At 43.8% G+C, this 17,845-nt stretch overlaps 1 protein-coding gene across 1 annotated transcript in view; it reads left to right on the top strand.

Annotated features, from left to right (window-relative positions):
* The window catches only part of COL9A1 (collagen type IX alpha 1 chain), a 410,236-nt gene that overhangs the window by 307,241 nt on the left and 85,150 nt on the right, over positions 1–17,845 (top strand). Inside the window, exons 29-30 of the mRNA XM_078648015.1 lie at positions 10,069–10,122; positions 10,786–10,857. Of these exons, the coding sequence (XP_078504141.1) occupies positions 10,069–10,122; positions 10,786–10,857 (126 nt within the window). The remainder of the gene's footprint in view (positions 1–10,068; positions 10,123–10,785; positions 10,858–17,845) is intronic.

Genomic DNA, 17,845 nt, shown 5'->3' with positions numbered 1-17,845 from the left:
GTATGACCTTGCACGCCAGCTTCAACATAATATCTAACAATTGTCGGTCATGTATGTCAGGCAATTGCATGTCTAATGGACCTAAAATGACGTATAAGAATTCCTGGGCAGGTGTAATTCCAAATATCTGGTGAATATAAGCAAATACTTTCCCCCAAAATGTTTTTAGTAGGGAACAATCAAAAAGCATATGCGCCAGATCCACAGGCGCTGCCTGGCAATTCCAGCATTCGGGCGTATCTTTTAGATGGCATTTGAACAACTTCTGAGGGGTCCAGAACGCTCTGTTCAGCAACATGTACTTTGTTTGACAGAGGATCGGGGAGACCTTATTTGATAGTGCAGTGTTGTGTATCACTTCCCAGTCTATCGTTATTCCTGTTGAATTAGGTTCCGATTCCCACTTGCCTTCCGTTAGTTTATGGGGTTTCTTGGGCATAGGGAGAAGCAATTTATAGACTCTGGAGACGAAATGGTCAGCATGGTACAGTTTCGGCAAACGCTTCATAAGCCAGGGTGAATCAGTAGTGAGGGTACGCTTAGAGATGACGGATTTCAATTTCAGGAATTGATAAAATTCTATGGGTGGTAAATTAAATGTCTTTTGCAGTGTCGAGAAAGGGATGGGCAGAGCATCTTCATAGAGGTCTTTCACCATATGTATACCACTTCTAGCCCACAAATCCCAATAGAGGGTTCTGCCATCTAACCGGAACATAGGGTTATGCCATAGCGATACGAGGATGGATTTCTTGATTACTGGGTTAGTTTTATGAGATTGGTCCAGCCTAAGGAGGGCTCGCCTGGTATTCAGTAGGATATATTTGGAGTGAGGTAAATGCGCCAAATCCATGCTAAGGAGGGCTGGAAGGGGTGCATGTGCAATTATCGATTTTTCGATAGCTATCCATATTGGGGTATAAGATGGGGAGTCAACTAGCCAAAGAGCCCTTTGTTTGCAAAGGAAAGCCGTCTGGTAGTTCCTGAACGAGGGAAGGCCCAGGCCGCCTTTCTCCTTTGCCAGCTGCAGCTTGTTCAATGATATCCTGGCTTTTTTCCCTCGCCACAGGAACTCCCCAAACAGCTTATCCACTTTCTTGACGAATTCGTCTGTAAAAGTCATTGGGAGCATGCTGGCCAGGTAATTGACCAGAGGCGTGCACATCATTTTAAGTGTTTCAGCCCTACCCCACCAGGACAAAAACTTGGGTGACCAGCTATCCAATAATGTGGAAATCTTTTTTAAAACTAGCTCCTCATTCACCTTCTCGAAATCCAGACCCAGGTATTTAAAAGCTTTTGGTTGCCAAGTGAGACCAGATGCACCAAGTATTTCTTTATTCCCGATGTTATTTAAAAGCTTGACCTCTGTTTTGTCCTTATTCAGCTTGTACCCTGAAACCTTAGAATACTCTTCAATCGTGGCCATTAATGCCGGAATAGCCTCATCAGCCCTCTCTGTCATAATGAGCACGTCATCTGCGTAGGCAGTTAATTTTACAGTATAGCCGTTAAATGACACCCCAGCAATGGCTGCATTATTCCGTATATGGTGTAGGAAGGGTTCTATTGCCAGTAAAAACAAAGATGGAGACAATGGACATTCTTGTCTTGTTCCTTGTTTCAGGCAAAAGGATGAGGAAAAGGAGCCCCCTGCTCTAACCCTAGCCGTGGGTTCGGCATACAGGGCCATTACAAGTTTAGTGAATGTTGTACCTAAATTGAATTTGTGTAAGACCGCCTCAAGAAAGGCCCAATCTACCTTATCAAAGGCTTTCTCAGCGTCCAACGTGATTGCCACTGTGGGGGTATGCAGAAGTTTTGCTTTTTCTAATACATGGGCTAATACTCTGGTGTTATCGCTTGACAATCTGTGTTTTAAGAAGCCCGCTTGAGATGGATGTATGAGGGTAGGGAGGACTCTTTGTAACCGGGCTGATAGAATCATAGCCAGTAACTTACAATCTAGATTAATCAGGGAAATCGGCCTATAATTTTTTGGCAATGATGGATCGTTGCCATCCTTAGGGAGTACCGCGATAATCGCCTCCGCTAAAGTGCCTTTTACCTCACCTGTTTCTGTGATTTCCTTGAAAAGGTGTAAAAGAGGTTCTATTAGATCCGGTGCAAAACTTTTGTAGAATTTAGCCGTAAAGCCATCAGGGCCTGGTGCTTTCCCACATTTTAGACTCTTGATTGCCTTTTCTACCTCACTAGCCGAGATCGGTTCATTTAGGCTGCGTTGTTCCTCTGACGATAATGTTGGCAAGTCACATTCTTGTAAATAATCCTGAACCTTACTCTCGTCAACCAATTCGTTTTTAGCATACAGTCCCTCATAAAAATCTTTAAAAACCTCAGTTATTTCATGGGGGTCAGAGTGGCTTACTCCTGCAGAATCTTTTATAACATTAATAGAATTTTTCTGAACCTTGAATTTTAGATAGGCGGCCAGGCTCTTGCCTGCTTTGTTAGATTCGCACAGTTTAAATTTCCGCCTCCTGTCCAACCATGCCCCCGCTCTTTCACTCACCAACTTGTTGTATTCGTATTTACTATTAGTCATAGTGTTAAGTGTCTCCCGGTCCCTGGTCAATTGATGTCTATTTTCTAGGTCAGCTATCTCTCTTTCTAGTGTTTCCAATTTTGCATTGTAATCTTTGTTCATTGCTGAACGTATCTTGATGCATACTCCCCTTAGTGTGCTTTTCAGGGCTTCCCAGCGAACGAGGTCTGAAGTGTCCCCTCTCACATTTATTTCTAGATACGACCAAATGGCAGTTTGAATGGCAACCCTATTCTGTTCTTTATTTAGGATTTCTTCATTGAGTCTCCATGATGTTTGTTTAGGGGAGGGTTTAATGTTACTGATGGAAAGGGAAATGCATGAGTGGTCTGATAGGACTCTTGGCTCTATGGATGTGTCTTCTATCCTTGGTACCCCATTTTGTGTGATGAAAATGTAGTCAATGCGGGAGTACGAATCATGTGGGGAGGAGTAAAATGTATAGTCCCTGCCAGTTGGATTTTGTATTCTCCACGCGTCAACCAAGTTAAAGCGCTGACATAATTTAATGAATGCACTATGTGATTTATTCGGCCTGAAAATGCACTTCGAGTCTCTGTCCAGGGCAGGGTCGAATGGGAGGTTAAAGTCTCCTCCAACTAAGTGAACTGCCATGTCGGGTATGGTTGCAAGATGTTTCACTAGTTTCTGCCAGAAGCTTAGATCATTAGTGTTAGGTGCGTAAATATTCGTGACATAAAATTCCGTATTGTCCCTGGCGAACTTAGCTGTGACCCAGCGTCCCTTCTCGTCTGCCTCTGAGGACAATAACTCTATTTTGGATTTTTTCGCCAGCAGTATCAGTACCCCATTCTTTTTACCTAGGGCACTTGATCCCACAACCTCCGAATAGAACTTATTACGCAGAGTGTGAAATTGTTTCATGTCTAGCTTGGACTCCTGTAGCAGGACAATGTCGCCTTTCTGTCTACGCACATAATCCAATATCTTCTGTTTTTTAATGGGTTGGTTCAAACCTTTAACATTCAATGACAAGGTTTTTAAATTGTCTAGGGAAGCTGTTCCGAGTGGCGTGTTAAGTGTAGGATGTACCATTTATGGTATTACATACGTCATGAGTGCATCATGAGCCCTAAGGAGTGGCGTGCCATGTGGCACATCATGTAAAGAACCCCCTGCCTTGATGAATATGGCACTAGATTGACAGAAACCTTGAGCAGATGCATGGGCATATAGATATGTTATGTTACTGATCCAACTTGTCCAGGCAAGAAATAAGGAGCTGATTAAAAAAGAGAATGAAAAAGAAGATGAAAAAATCAAAAATGAAAACCACAATGTACAACACACACCTCCCCCTGACCCCCCAAACACCCCACCCCACCCACCCCTACTGCAATATGGAAGCATGGCGACGTGAGGAAAACCGCAGTAACCCTCCCGTCATTACCAACATTGCATAAACATTGGAACAACAGTTTGAAATATTTAAAACCAGATACTAAAGCAATGAGAACCTCTAGATGGTCTTATTTAACTATAAGACTACACTCTGGATACTGGTGTATTCTATGAGATTCTAGCAGTGGAACATCAGGTGGAAACAGTTTAGAGTACAATGAAGTACAATGAAGGCCTTTGCGCAGTATTGTGCCACCATATGTAGTAATGTAGTAATGTGTCAACGTTACAATTTTTTTTTACATGTCTCAGAGGCTAGTTGCACTTTAGATCAGAGAAATTAGATCCGTAGTAACAATTCGATAATAAGTAACCAAGGGCAAAGGAAGTTCTCAACAGTAGAACTAGAATAGTACATTGTAATATAACGCACGAAGCAACTTTCAGTATCAGAAGGAGATCTCGAATGCAAGTCTATATGCAAGTCTATGTAAGTATAGGCGATCAACTATATGTAATATCTCCAGAATAGCACGTTTGTTTCCTGAAGCCGAATATTGTAACACCATATTCATCTTTTAGGGCATCTTTTAGGGCACCCTAATAGCTAGTAGACTCTATACAGGTTCTATACATATTCTATACATAAACAGGAGCGATAGGCTAACAATGAGTGGCCCCTTTATTAATAGTCCTAACAGGACCTTAATAACGCCAAACTACTGCCGAGGCAATGTGTTAATGACACACAATTTTACCTATGTCAGAGACTAGATACAGTTTAGATCAGAGAAATTAGTTCGGTAAAAAGAACGATATCAAGGTATCAAGGGCATAATAATTTGCCAACGTTAACCAGAATAGTACGTAGTACGTTGTAATATAATATAACTCACGGAGCAACTCCCCGTTTCAGGAGGGAGTCTCGAATGTGAGACCCAACCTGGTAGGTGCTAGGGTCACAAAATCTGTGAGTCCATATGAGTGGAGACGATCCGTCGTATACAGCTTCTTCCAGAAACGTTCATTTGTATCCTGAAGCCGAGGCCATCATATTGTCTGGCTTGTTGGTGTCCATGTCACGTTCATCCAACTCCTCGAGCATGCGTTTGAGTTTCATGGGGTCCGTGAAAATGTGAGGTGATCCACGCACCGTTACTCTATATTTCGCCGGGCCCACAAAACCAAATTGATATCCCCTCGACTTCAGCTGTGGTCGCAGGGCCAAAAAGGCCTTCCTTACTTCTACTGTTTCTTTACTATAATCTTGAGAGATATAGATCTTTGCGCCTTTCCATAGGATATGATTGTGCTTCTGAACAAAGGTAAGTATTTGCTCGACATGCTGGTATCGCAATGGCTTACAGACGATGGGCCTGGGACCTTTTTGCGTCTTAGTAATTCTTCCAGGTACTCTGTGCGCTCTGTCAAACTCTAGAGGATTAGTGAAAGTCAAATTAGTGGCCTGAGCAAACCACGACTCCAAGAACTGGATGCACGATCCTTCTGAATCCTCGGATCCTTCCGGAATCCCAAAAATGCATAGGTTCCCTCTTCTATTTCTATCCTCCAACTCAGCCAGTCTTCTAGTGGTTTGATCGGAGGAGATGTGTAGGTGTTTTAGGGCAGCACAATTCTTGACTTCGATATCTTCCAAGCGACTAATCCTGGATTCCGTTTCCGTCAGACGAGCATTAGTGTCCCTAATATCTTGACGTATTGCCACCACTTCCTCTTTGGTGGCCTTAGCCAAATCTTTCACCTCGTCTAGCCTGTTTAAGATCATATCAAGTGCTTCAGTAGTAACTTTCTTTGTCTTGTTCGGTGATCCCGGGTTCGAGTGGTCTGATTTGAGTCTTTTCAGGGTGCTCTGATCTTTGGTATCCATTATGACTATACGGAGCCTTGAGTGGTGCCTCGAGAGCTTCTCCGCCACAAGTGTGTAAAGCAGGGTTGGCCAATATTCTATAGGACTGACGTAGTCACGTTAATGTAGGTAGAAGGTTGAAGGTTAGGTCGGCAGACTAGTATAGGCATAGAGGCTCCCCCAAGTAGAAGAGATTGGAGTGCCGCGTGGGGTTTAAGATCTGGTAAGCTCCGGAGAGACCCGCCCTGGAGATTGCAACTCGGTCAATTTAATGCCAGTCAGTGCCATACATCAAGAGCAGATACATGTAAGGTTGCTTCATGTATGATTGTCCAGCTCACAGGACACACAGCAATGATGAAGCGCCACAGTGTAGATCTTGGAGTTGCCGTAGGGTGCCTCATAGATTCACTTAGAACTTACACGTGGCGTCGTGGGAGGAGTCGCGCTATCAAAGATACATGTGCTTCATTCAAATGGTGCATATTAATTAGGCCCTCGTTGCTGGGTCAAGATTGTGTGCCCATGTCTTGTCAATAATCACTAGTACTGCCAATACTGCCTCTCATCAGGGATATCGGCACTAAAAGTCAATCACGCTCGGTCTTTGTATTTGCGAGGATGGCGGCCGCCATCTTGGTAAAGGCATAGGAAGCCCTGGGTCCCCACATGGCGGGTCGGACTTTACTCACGCATCCGTATTGCTTCTGGGTTCAGGGCAGGGTCTGCAGCTCAATCCTCTTGATACCTCCGCATCACCGCGTTTCAATCCCGCCGTGTGGTTTCAGCCCCCCACAGCGCCTCGGTGATCGCGCGGCGTCCCGCATTCACTCCCTCATCGGAGATACGGCAGAGAACGTCCGGAGTCCCGCTCGACGTTTCTCCAGTTCTGGAGCAGCCCCAGTCATAAAAAACAGCTCACTGCATACCAGGAGTATTCCGATCTCCAAATCCGCCTTCACATCGCGGATGTAATCGGAAGAAAGCGTTCCAATGTCTGATGTGGGAACTCGTAACGGGAGGAGAGGCGCTTTACACCGCCACCTTCCTCTGCGTCCAAGCCACGCCCCCTAATTATTAATTTTCAATCATTTTATTTTATAAATCCTCAAGACAGAAATCAGAAACACATAATGTTCACATTACATCAAACCAAACAAAAATTGCGACATAGTGACAAATAACAAATAACAATAGCTTGACATACTTTACAGTCCAAAAACAGAAAAGACAGGTAACCCTCAGATCAAATTTTCAAGAAGCACTGAGGTTACCACTCAACGGTGGTAAAAAGCATTTCAGGTAACAAAGGGTTACAGAATTTGTTACATATATTTCCCTAAGTTGCTACACATTCTTATTTAAATTCTTCCCCTGTTGGTACAAAGTGCCAAAACCTTTCAAGTCCCACTCTATTTAGGGGGACTCTCTTCAGGGCTCCGACTGGACTCTCAAATTAATCTTTGGCATCAGTTCAAGGAAGTGGGAGACTGTTGTGGGGTTGCGATCTTGAAGAAAAAGATTCTTTTAATTTCAACAGTCACCTATTCTTGAGTTTGCAGTTATGTTTAACTTGACTTGTGGTCTTGTGATGCTGGTTTGTTTATAAACTTGCTGTTTGGAATTACTATTGTAAGCAAGTGCTTGCCATGGCAGGTATAAAATTATCTTATTCACTCTTGTTCGTAATCATGGCTTCTTAATTGCTGTCGGTTTACAAACATGTCTTAGTCATTCCTTCTGCATTCCACCGGCTCTCTAGAACCCATGTTATTGAGATGTGTACCACACATGATAGAGGTTCTTAGGTTGCACACACACACACACACAACATTCTTTTGCACTTGTTTGGGTGTTGGTTTTGTTCGCTACATAAGAAAGTTGCCAATGATGAAAGAGTGAGCATGTTGGAGAGAACCTTCCAATGGCTCTTTGGTGATTGCTTACATGAGGCAATTTCTGACAATGCCACTTTTAGAAAGGGGGCATTTTCTTGTCTTTGCCATTTGGTGCCTGCAGCCTGTCTCTGATCATGTGACTAGGTGTAGTTGGCAGTTGAGCTTTGTGTATTCCACCTAAACAGCCACAGACAATAGATGTTTAGGTGTGACTTGATGGGCCACCTTGGCAGTTTGGTAGAGAGGAGTTGGGCTCAGCCTTGCTTACACTTAAATAGGCTGTGTCCTGTCCCCACCCGAAAGGCTTCATAACTTCCTGTAGTGAGTCTAGAACCATCTTAGAAAGGGAGGACATTTGTGCACTTCAAATGCAACTCTTGAAGTCTCCTGCACTTCAAAGGCACCAATAGATATAAGTACTGAACAGCAGACACCACCACTTCAGTACACTTCTGGACCTGTGGATAACATGCCAGGAAGAAGGACTGATGTGCCGCTGAATGGACTGCCACTCTGCTGGACTGCTACTCTGCTGGACTCTTGCTTTGTTGTGCTGACCTGCTGCCTGCTGCCCTCTTGCCTGGCTGAAAAGGACTGGACCTGCACCTCGTGAACCCAGAACCCACAGTAATTCCAAGGGCTCGTTGACTGGCCTCCTGATCTGAAGCCTCTGGAACGTAGCGTTTGTACCTGTCATCTGTGAGTCTATCCTCTTACGTGGTGCCACCCCAGTCCTGGACGCTGGGAACTGGGCCTTAGGTGCTTACCAGTGGATTTGATGCATCTTCTCTGCTGAGCAGCACATCCTTGAGCAGAGAGTGACTAAAAAGTTAAAAAAGATCCAGAACACCTTCTACGAACACTTTACAGAGATTGCCCAACACACTTACAAATACTGATCATATTCCATTGGCTGGGAGAAACCCTGATTCACCTGGATCTAAAAGCTCAGAGTCATCAGCAAAGATGTTTTTTATTATTTGCATTTTAGTGAATTATATCTCCTACCAGCAAGGGATATATATCCTGATTGTTTGAGATCACAGGCTTGTCGCAGGCAGTTTTTTTTTTAAACAAAGGGATAACAATTGGTTTCTTCAATTCATTCATAACCTCCACCACTTAAATGGGGCAGTTCAACAAGTTGTTTACACGGACCTAAGTAGGGACACCTCTAAGCAAATATAAAAATACAATGAAATATTAACCTAAACATACATAAAAAGTGTTGTCCGTGTAAACTCTATTTTGAGTCCCAAATGTCTGAAAAAATCGGCAATGTCAACCAAGCCAAAACTGATGTAAAAACTCATTTAGATGGGTACCTTTGCCATAGCTAGTACTGATTGGTCCAGCCATGTTTTGTTACATTTATGCAAAACTATAACTGAACTTCCTAAAAACATAAAACTTTATACTGAACCTTGGGTCTGATATACAGGAAGGTGGCCAAACTTTAGATGCAGAAAAAAAATAATCCGAATCTGAATTTGCAGATATTTAGACCCAAAGAGTGAAACTTGAATCATGGAAAATCAAGTAATATTAGTGTGTTCCTAACTGGGGAACGGAACATCTCATATGTCCTGAGGATGTACAGGAAGGTTTGCAATAAGGAAAAAAAATCAGTGGGAAGAAAATAAAATTAAAAGAAATAAATGTGTAATTGCACATTTCTGCCTCACATAGTATGGGCAGATTGCTTATCAGGTATGGTATTATCAAAAATGCCGTGCGGGTGTAATGAGGCATTTTGGCATTTAACAAGGAGCCTCAGATGCTTGTGAATCCCGTTCAGAAATACAGATAGCGCTGGCACACATGTAGCGTCGGCATAATTTCAAGGGGGCATTTCATTATTTGGTGGTGTGTGGTGTCCTGAAAAGTAGAAAACATTTTGAAAATTCACATGTAGGTAAGAGGGTAGAGCAGTCCACCGCTAGGAATGTTGGTAAGTACCATTTGTTTATGCACACAATTTATGCAGGCGTAGGTCAGAAATATTTATGAATCAACGCTCGAACATTATGACCATAGGTTTGTGGGTGCTTACGGTAGTACACTTCTTATACAACACAATACTTTCCCCATGTGCTTTATAAGTAATACACATAAATATCTACTATAAAACAGACTAAATCATTCACACACAAAGTGGCTGATGAATGCGCACTGATTCTAAAACTCCCCCTGTTTTCTGTCTTGTCATAAAAATGCATCCGGGCACTTCAAATTATGGACAATTGCTATGATATTTACAATAAACTGAAAAATGGTGCCTGACTGTATAAACATTTTGCTGCATGACCATGTTGTCTAATGCCTACCAAAAAGTTCCTTCTTTTGTATTTGGTAACCATATCCTTGTGTTGCAGGGTGACCGGGGTGAGACAGGTCCCATTGGTCCTCCAGGCCCACCAGGAAAACTGGTAAGAAACTATTTCCTCTATTTTCCCCAGCTGTAGGGACACAAATGAGCGTGTTTAGTGGTATTGCTACTGCTGAAAAGACATCTTAAAGAATGTTTACCTTCCATATGCTCATACTACCAAAAGAGATCTTTCTACAAGAGTATCTGTGATGACACTGGTCACTAGTAAATTTAAAATGCACATACCGTTTATTGATGGTCAAAAGCCAACCTCACAGTAATGTATGACTGTTTTCACTGGAGTCTAAAATGCACACAAGTGTATGGGACGCTTCTATAAAAGACCAGGGTAAAGACAAGCCCCTCTGCCTCAGAGGGTCTGGAACTAATGAAACGCAGCATGAATGCCCCCTTTCAGAGCTTCACAGGCGGTATTGACACAGTTAAAGCCGCGCCACCGTTAAAGGCCTGCAGTCTGAAAGGGACCACTGTTCAGACAGGAATGTAAACCTGGGAGCCCGCTGGTCGCAGGAGGAATGAGAGAAGAAGTATACAAAAAGGGGGAGGGGGTGTCAGGTACTTTCAGCGCGCATCGTTCACAGATACAACAATACGCTGAATATGTTTAATAACGCGTGGCATGTCTATCAAAAATAACCGTTTTATTTTATAAAGAGGCGGGATAGGCTTACTTTTGCTTAAAATGTTATTGTCTCTTAAGGGTCCCATTGGCGCTCCTGGATTCATCGGACTGCCAGGTCCTCCGGGTCTCCCAGGACTGAAAGGTGACCGGGTGAGTAAATGTTTTATAGCAGTCAAAAGGTTGTTACCTGATTCACCTGCTATTAGAGTGACTGTACTGCCGAGGACCTGTTCAAAACGGCCCCTCTCATGCTCTGTTCGTCCTTCACTCGGTCCTGAACTTTTCAGCAAACCATTCTATTGCATCCATTCATTCAATTCACCTGACACAAGGTGTGCAGCGTGTATTGTGGCGTTATCCCTCTAAGTGTGATACTCTCTTCTGTTGTGTTTATGAGAGCCTTCTGTTGTGTGTGCGCAGTGTTTCATGCGTCGGGCGTAAGAGGAGTGTATGCAAACACAGTCACAAGGTTATATCATGTGTAATTTTGCAATCTTACTCTTAGGCATAAATGTAACGCGCCCATTGCCTCTTAGAAGGTCTGCACAATCTTCTGAAATTACTCCATTTATGATTTATGCATTGCTTTAAATTTTGCATACCTTTTCTTCCTTCGTAAGATTGGCCAGTTATTACGATTTTGTAATTATCTGTCATCAAAATTAATGCTGTGGTCAAAAGAATAAATATTTGAAAGGACAGATGTTAACTCACAATCACCTGAGGAGGCTTAGCGCTCTGGACTGCTAAAAGGTGAAAGAGTGCGTTTCTCTGATTAGAACTTGGAAGGAACTGTTTTGGAATTATTAGCATGGTGGGTAATGAGACAGAAAAGCCCCCATAATCCTTAAAGGAATTTGCAATCTCTTAAATGCACAATGGAGTGCAGTGTCTCGTTTATCCTGTGACCATCGTAAATGGCGAATAAAAGGAGGAGACTTCACCCTGGTCCAGGTAAAGAAAATACATTTCAGCATAGTTAGACTCACATCATGGTTTTTAGATTTCAATCGTGCCGAAAATTCTGAAATTCCCAAGGAGGCAGGCATAATATTTGATAAAAGTTTTGTTTTCTAAATGCTTTTCAAACTTTACATGAGTGCTGTTATATACAGCACACATGCAAAGTGGGAAAAGTTGCGAACAGTATTTTACACTAAAAGGCTACCCTTGCAGTCCGAAACCTATGCATGGCATCACGCACACAAACTTGCACTATTGAGGAAAGGTGTCTGCATTAGTGCAAGCAGCCACGGTCCGTGGAGGGAGTTACGGTGGGGCAGGGACGCGGGGAGGGGGAGGGGTGGGGTGGAGGGTGCTAAAAACCGGCATATGGATAATTGCAGGTAAATAAACAATTTAATTAATAAAACGAATTTGGTAGCGCGCCTTGCATCGTAAAATGCGATGCAGTGCACGCTACGAAATTTTGTTTTGACTACATTTTTGTGATTGTGCAGAGGGGTGAGCGCAACCCTATGCAATCCACACCTTGAAGGGCGAGTACACTGCACACTCTGCTGTGAGTACACTGTTACCAAAAGCACATTATGTACTCATTTTTTTCAGCTTGATCACAGGGTTTCTCTCAGACCGGGTTGAAGCTGGTTCAAGGATTGAGGGAAATACGGAACCAGCGCAGGAAGCCGTACTTGAAATCCCGCCTCCTATTGTCATACTATGACTGTATCAATGGTCATCCAGTCAGAGGAGGAGGCGGGATCCTAGAACTAGAAGAATGTTCTGAGCTTAGCTCCGGGCGAGCCGAAAATCCGACTGAAGTCCTGTAAAACCAGCGCCTGCTTGCCCTCACCACTGCCTCACAGACACACTCTGCACATGCGTGACTTGGGCGATATCGAAATCGGACGTCCACCACACAAATGCCAGGGTGTGTTTGTACACTGCCGTGCTGCACTGCTACTAGAGTGCCGCAGCCTCAGACTACCAGTCTCCTTTCAATCTCTTTCTCCTTCTTCTGAGACTGGTGGTGCTCCGCCCCGTACGCCCTCATGCAGGAACCGCGCCTGCTCATAAATATGCCAGTGGCACATTGTGCCACCTGAACGTCAAAATAGTGACATTCCGGCGGTGCAAAAGTGCCAGTAGGACCTCATAAATGAGGCCAGACACTTTTCTGGAGTTTCCCTTTCACCCAACATAGAGCAGTGCAGCAGTGTTTTTTGCTGCCCTGCATTGCTTGAATTCTAAGCAGTGCCTTAAGTGAGTAGGGTCGCTCTGGGCCTCGGACCAGGCAGAAATTAAAAGCAGACATTTACTCGTCCCTATCGGGCCCTATATTCATGTCCTTAACTTTACAGGCAAAAATACTGATCAATTTCTGACCAATGAATGTTAACAAAGTTGAGGTAATCCATGTCAATAATTTAGTTCCTGTTTCTAGTTAATCTTTTACATAATATTGGATCCTCTAATAATGTTTGCTATTTCTAGAATGTTTTGTATCTGATTTTATTTTCATTTAGCATATTGCTCTTTTTGTTTAAATTTTTTTAAGGTTTTTATTAGCCACCAGTTAAATAAATTAAACATAAATAAATAAATAGCACAGACAAACAATATGAATGCTGTCATCAAAACACAAAAAAGAGCTCAGCGGAAGAAGGAAAAAATACAATAAAAATATCGAAAAATTTAGAATAATTGCAAACATTACATAAAATGATATATTGTAGACAGAGCATCTACAAATCCCATTGAAGGCTCGACCAAATCCTCTCAAATTTTGCCCTTGAGCGTGGACCCCTTACTTTTGCTAAAGCCAATTCCATTTCATAAACCTCCCTAGGCAATGCCCAAAATTCAGTAACTTTCGGACTAAATTTTTGGATCCATGCCCTGGCGATGCACACACAAGCACAAACTATAATAATCGAAACCAGAGACTTCAATAAGTTGCCCGAGTCAGCTACTGTCCCCAGTAAAACTTCTTTCTCAGTTAATTGAGTGTCATTACCTAGTAATTTTCTCAACACGCGGGTAAACTCGACCCAAAACGTATTTAACTTCGGACATGTAACAAACATATGTCGGAGATCCGCGGCATATTCATTACACTTCAGGCAGCATGACTTAAAAGAAGCGTGGGTCGTAGCCCACTATACCTCTGGGGTATAGTACAACATAAACATAATACGATGTTGCTGCAACTTCAGGTTAGCGAGGGCGCCCCCCTCCGGTTTTGCTTCCTCCTGGGGCAGGCCCTGGGACTTGACCCACCCCGGGGGCATCTCTGAGACCGGCGGCGGAGCCCCACGCGCTTCCTCGTCGGTCTTCTTAGGGGTCAAAGGTCGCCTACCTTCTCAGGGCCATATCTCATCCCCTAGGGGTCCGATCTGCCCCATTTGCGCATCCTCTCGCTGCTGGCAGCGTCCCCCAGCCACTGGAAACACTCTCCTTTGCTTTACCGGTCTCCAAGAGGGTGCATTCTGCAGGGAGCAGTCTTCTCTGGCTCCCTGTGCCAGCCTTTTGCCTGGCTGTCCTCCTGGGCCTCTCTTCTCCTTGCGCAGAGGCCACTGCTTCTGCGCATCGGTCCTGGGATCTTCTTCTGGCACTGTTAGGGCCCTTGGGGGCAGTCAGGGGGTACATCCTTCCAACTGCCCATTGCCAGGCTCCAGCACCTTTCGCCTCCGCAGGCCACACCCCAGAGAGAGCTTCTTTTCCTGTGCAAGTACTTTTAAAAGTTGAGTAGGGGGCTGGCAGGAAGTCTCTGTGTGTCCTATCAAACAGCGACACATCACTTCCCTGCCCCTGCTCCCCCCTCCTTGTCCAGCCTTTGGGTTTGTTCAAAATGACGCATTGTACAAGGGTTAAATTTGGAGTTGTCAACTAAGAATTGGGTATAATGAAAATATTTCTCCCCCAGGTTGTCAACAGAGTGTCCAAATTAACATATATCAAAGACTAAGTACATTGTCTTGCTCCACATTTCTCCCCTTTCACTTTAGGTGATTTTAAATGTATTGTGTTAGGTTTTATTTGATACTGTGTATGGATTTATGGATTTTTTAATGAAAATAAATGTGTATATTTTTATAAATTGGGTTTTTTCTTTTGTTGAGCATTTCCCAAAACAAAGAGTTTATAAGTTCTCTATTGAGTGTGAGTATTTGACTGCGTGAGATGACTGTCTGAATTCGAGATCATTTGATCTCCCAAAAGGGAAAACCTTTTTTTACCTGACGGTACATTGGAGCTCTATTTCCCTTTGGGTCACATTGAGCCCCTCTCTTTGGTTTAAACACAAAACAAAATGGCGTTGTCCAGTGTCTCTGGCCACATGGCCTCTGAAGCCCAACTACTTCCCCCCTCACTGCCTTCCCTCTTTGGTGCCTGGCACCCAGCAACAGCAGTTGAAGGATTGGCTGGGAGCTCCACCTATCTTTTCTTCTGGGAGAGAAGATCTTCCCTCTGGGAAAAAAAGGTCATTAATCTAACCTGCCAGGGCCAGACCCCAGCCAGGGACTCAGAGAAATATGACATTCCTGAACGACCCAAAAGCAGTACAAATATGACTTTGGACTCTGCAGAATACTCATTTTCACATCCGCTACACTGGACATTAGTGCTTGTCTGGAATCTGTAGGCTTTTTGGAAGTCATTTTAGCCATGGGCCCCACATCCCCTATGGGGAATAATTAAGTGAAAACACAGTAAAACACACTGACTTTCCCTGGCATGTTCCTTCCCAGGGTATAAAGCCTATTCCATGTCACCACCCAATTCTGCATAAGTCCTGCCACACCATTCACTCTGTAGCTGCTCCTGGACTGCGCACGCTAGGGATCTTCCCTGCGCAGCCCCTACACGTGTGAACACGCATGCACATCCGTGTCTGCATGTAACCAGCACGGTGTCCCATACTCCAGCTGCTGCACAGTGGCCTAGTCAAGCCAGGGGTACACCAGTAAAATCTCCATGCAGTCTCCTTCATTATGAGTTCACTGTGGGTGAGTCCCAGATTATGAGGCTCCCCCACAGTAAAAGCTCAACAATTAGGTGCTCAAAAAGCTAAAAATCCGGGCGGCCCATAGTGTCAGAACCACCTTCTAACACTGCCTTTATCACAGACTCAGACACTTTTCCGAACAAGTGATTACAATGGCTGGAAAGTGTTCGGACTGTCCGGCTCGGTTCCGAAAGGCATTGGGAGTAACTGAGTCAGTCGGTGCCGAATCGTACCTGTGAATGGACCGTGTTTCCAGCTGAGCGATTAGGATGTCAGATTCAGACTGCCTTTCTGAATCGGTTGGTCCGACACAGATTGGCTGTAGGAATCTGACTTTGAGGGTGAGTAGCAGGCCCCTTTCCTCTGGGGCCCTCCAAATCGGAGCCATGGGGGATACCCATGGGTCCCCCATTCCCATTCATGCACAGTGTGGCAAGCAAATACCTTTCCAAGATGGCGGACGTCAGTCATGGAACAATAAATGAACAAAGAAAATATAGAGTGTGTGAAAGTCCATTTTCAAGAATTCGGAAGACTGGTAACAAATTGCAGCTGCTGGTTCCTCTGAACAAAAATAAATAAAACAAAAAAAAGGACCATGATTGGAGATGCAGCAATAGAAGAGCAAGGGATGTAACTAAATCAACTTAAAATTATTGAGTGGCTTGGAGTAACAATGAGAAGGCAGGGGTGGGTGCAATGGAGGAACATAGGGTAATCACAGCAACATGGAGAGAGTGTACGGGCTGAGAAGTAAGGGGGAAACTGCACACTGTGGAAGGAGCAAGAATACACATGCACTCCCAACAGTGATGAAACCAGAAGATACAAGCACTGGCAAAGCCAATAAGTCTCATGTTTCTCTGGCATTTTTACTGATGGTCTTCCACATTGTAAAAAAGAAAAAGTGCTTCTTTGCTGATGTGGAAGAGAATCGGCAAAAGCAAAGACAAGCAGCCACAGCCTGTTGATGTATATGTGTGCAAATGCATCACCACACATGCTCAAGTATGCATCATTGTGAGGCAGCAATTTTTTCCTTTTGAAACTTTTAAGTTATCCAAGATGCAAGACACCAGTCCTGGGGAAGTAAGTTTTTAAAAAATAGGTGCAAAAGCACACAAGAAAAAGGAATGGCTCTACAGCAAATGGGAGCTGCCAGGCCCTCCAACAAAGAAAAACAATCTATTTTTTTTAAATTATAATGAAGATAGAATATGATGGTTTCAGATGCAGTCAGCTCCAGGTCTGAAATAGCAGGACTAATCCTTGTCTGTAGGTCCAGAGAGTGTTCTGATGAGCTAGGTGAGCTGATCTTTGTAGGTTTCACTAGCCAATGAGTAGGGGTATCTCCTGGACACCCTCTAATCAACAAGAAAAAAGTTCCTGGAGACAACCCTTCCCACATCTGCAGCACATCCTGTTTGCCTAATTGCAAACTACCCCATAGTGTACTTTTCTGAGGTGACTCCAACATTGCAGAATCTTCCTGCCCTCTAATAGCGCTTGTTGGCCAGACAGGGTTATGTTTAGGCAAATGAGAAGCTCTTTCATTTTCAGCTTCACCAAACAAGTTGTGGGACATGGTCCCCTCCCAATGGGCTGGTGACAAGCTGGCTACAGAGGGGCTATGGAATAAAAGGCTTCTCTTCCCTAGGTCGCTCTTAACTTTGACTTGGTAGGCTTCACCCTGATCAGTTTCAAATTAATGAAGTTCCCGGACCCTCCCTGGCTGTCCTGGGCTGATATCTCTCACCTATCCCACATCAAGGCCTTCCTGTGAAAAGGCCTAAGCCATTGTTCCTGCTCTGGGAACAGTTTTCACTTTTCATTAAAAAGAAGCAGTGGTAAGGCCATCTGTGGGAAGGCTAATGCTAATTATCCTACTGGCGGCACAGACAGGTAAAGTGTAACTTTTTAAATGTCATTTTGCCTCCATTTTTATCAAAATTTAAAGTTCTCCTTTGAACATTTTTCAGCAGAAATGTTTCATGAGAAATGCATTTCATCAAAAAAGCATAGATCAGAAGATTCTCCCTCTAGTGGAACAAATGTTTTCCACTTTTTGGAACAATCTTACACTGCACATGCACCCTGGTGAGCATACCATACTTTTTCAGAGGAAGCGTGACAATATAAAATGAGAGTCAATAAATAGTGTACAGGTTT

This window comes from Lissotriton helveticus, chromosome 6 (assembly GCF_964261635.1).
Source record: "Lissotriton helveticus chromosome 6, aLisHel1.1, whole genome shotgun sequence".
Lineage (NCBI taxonomy): Eukaryota > Metazoa > Chordata > Amphibia > Caudata > Salamandridae > Lissotriton > Lissotriton helveticus.
Note: the sequence above shows the minus strand (reverse complement) of the source record. Positions and strands in the feature narration are given on the sequence as shown.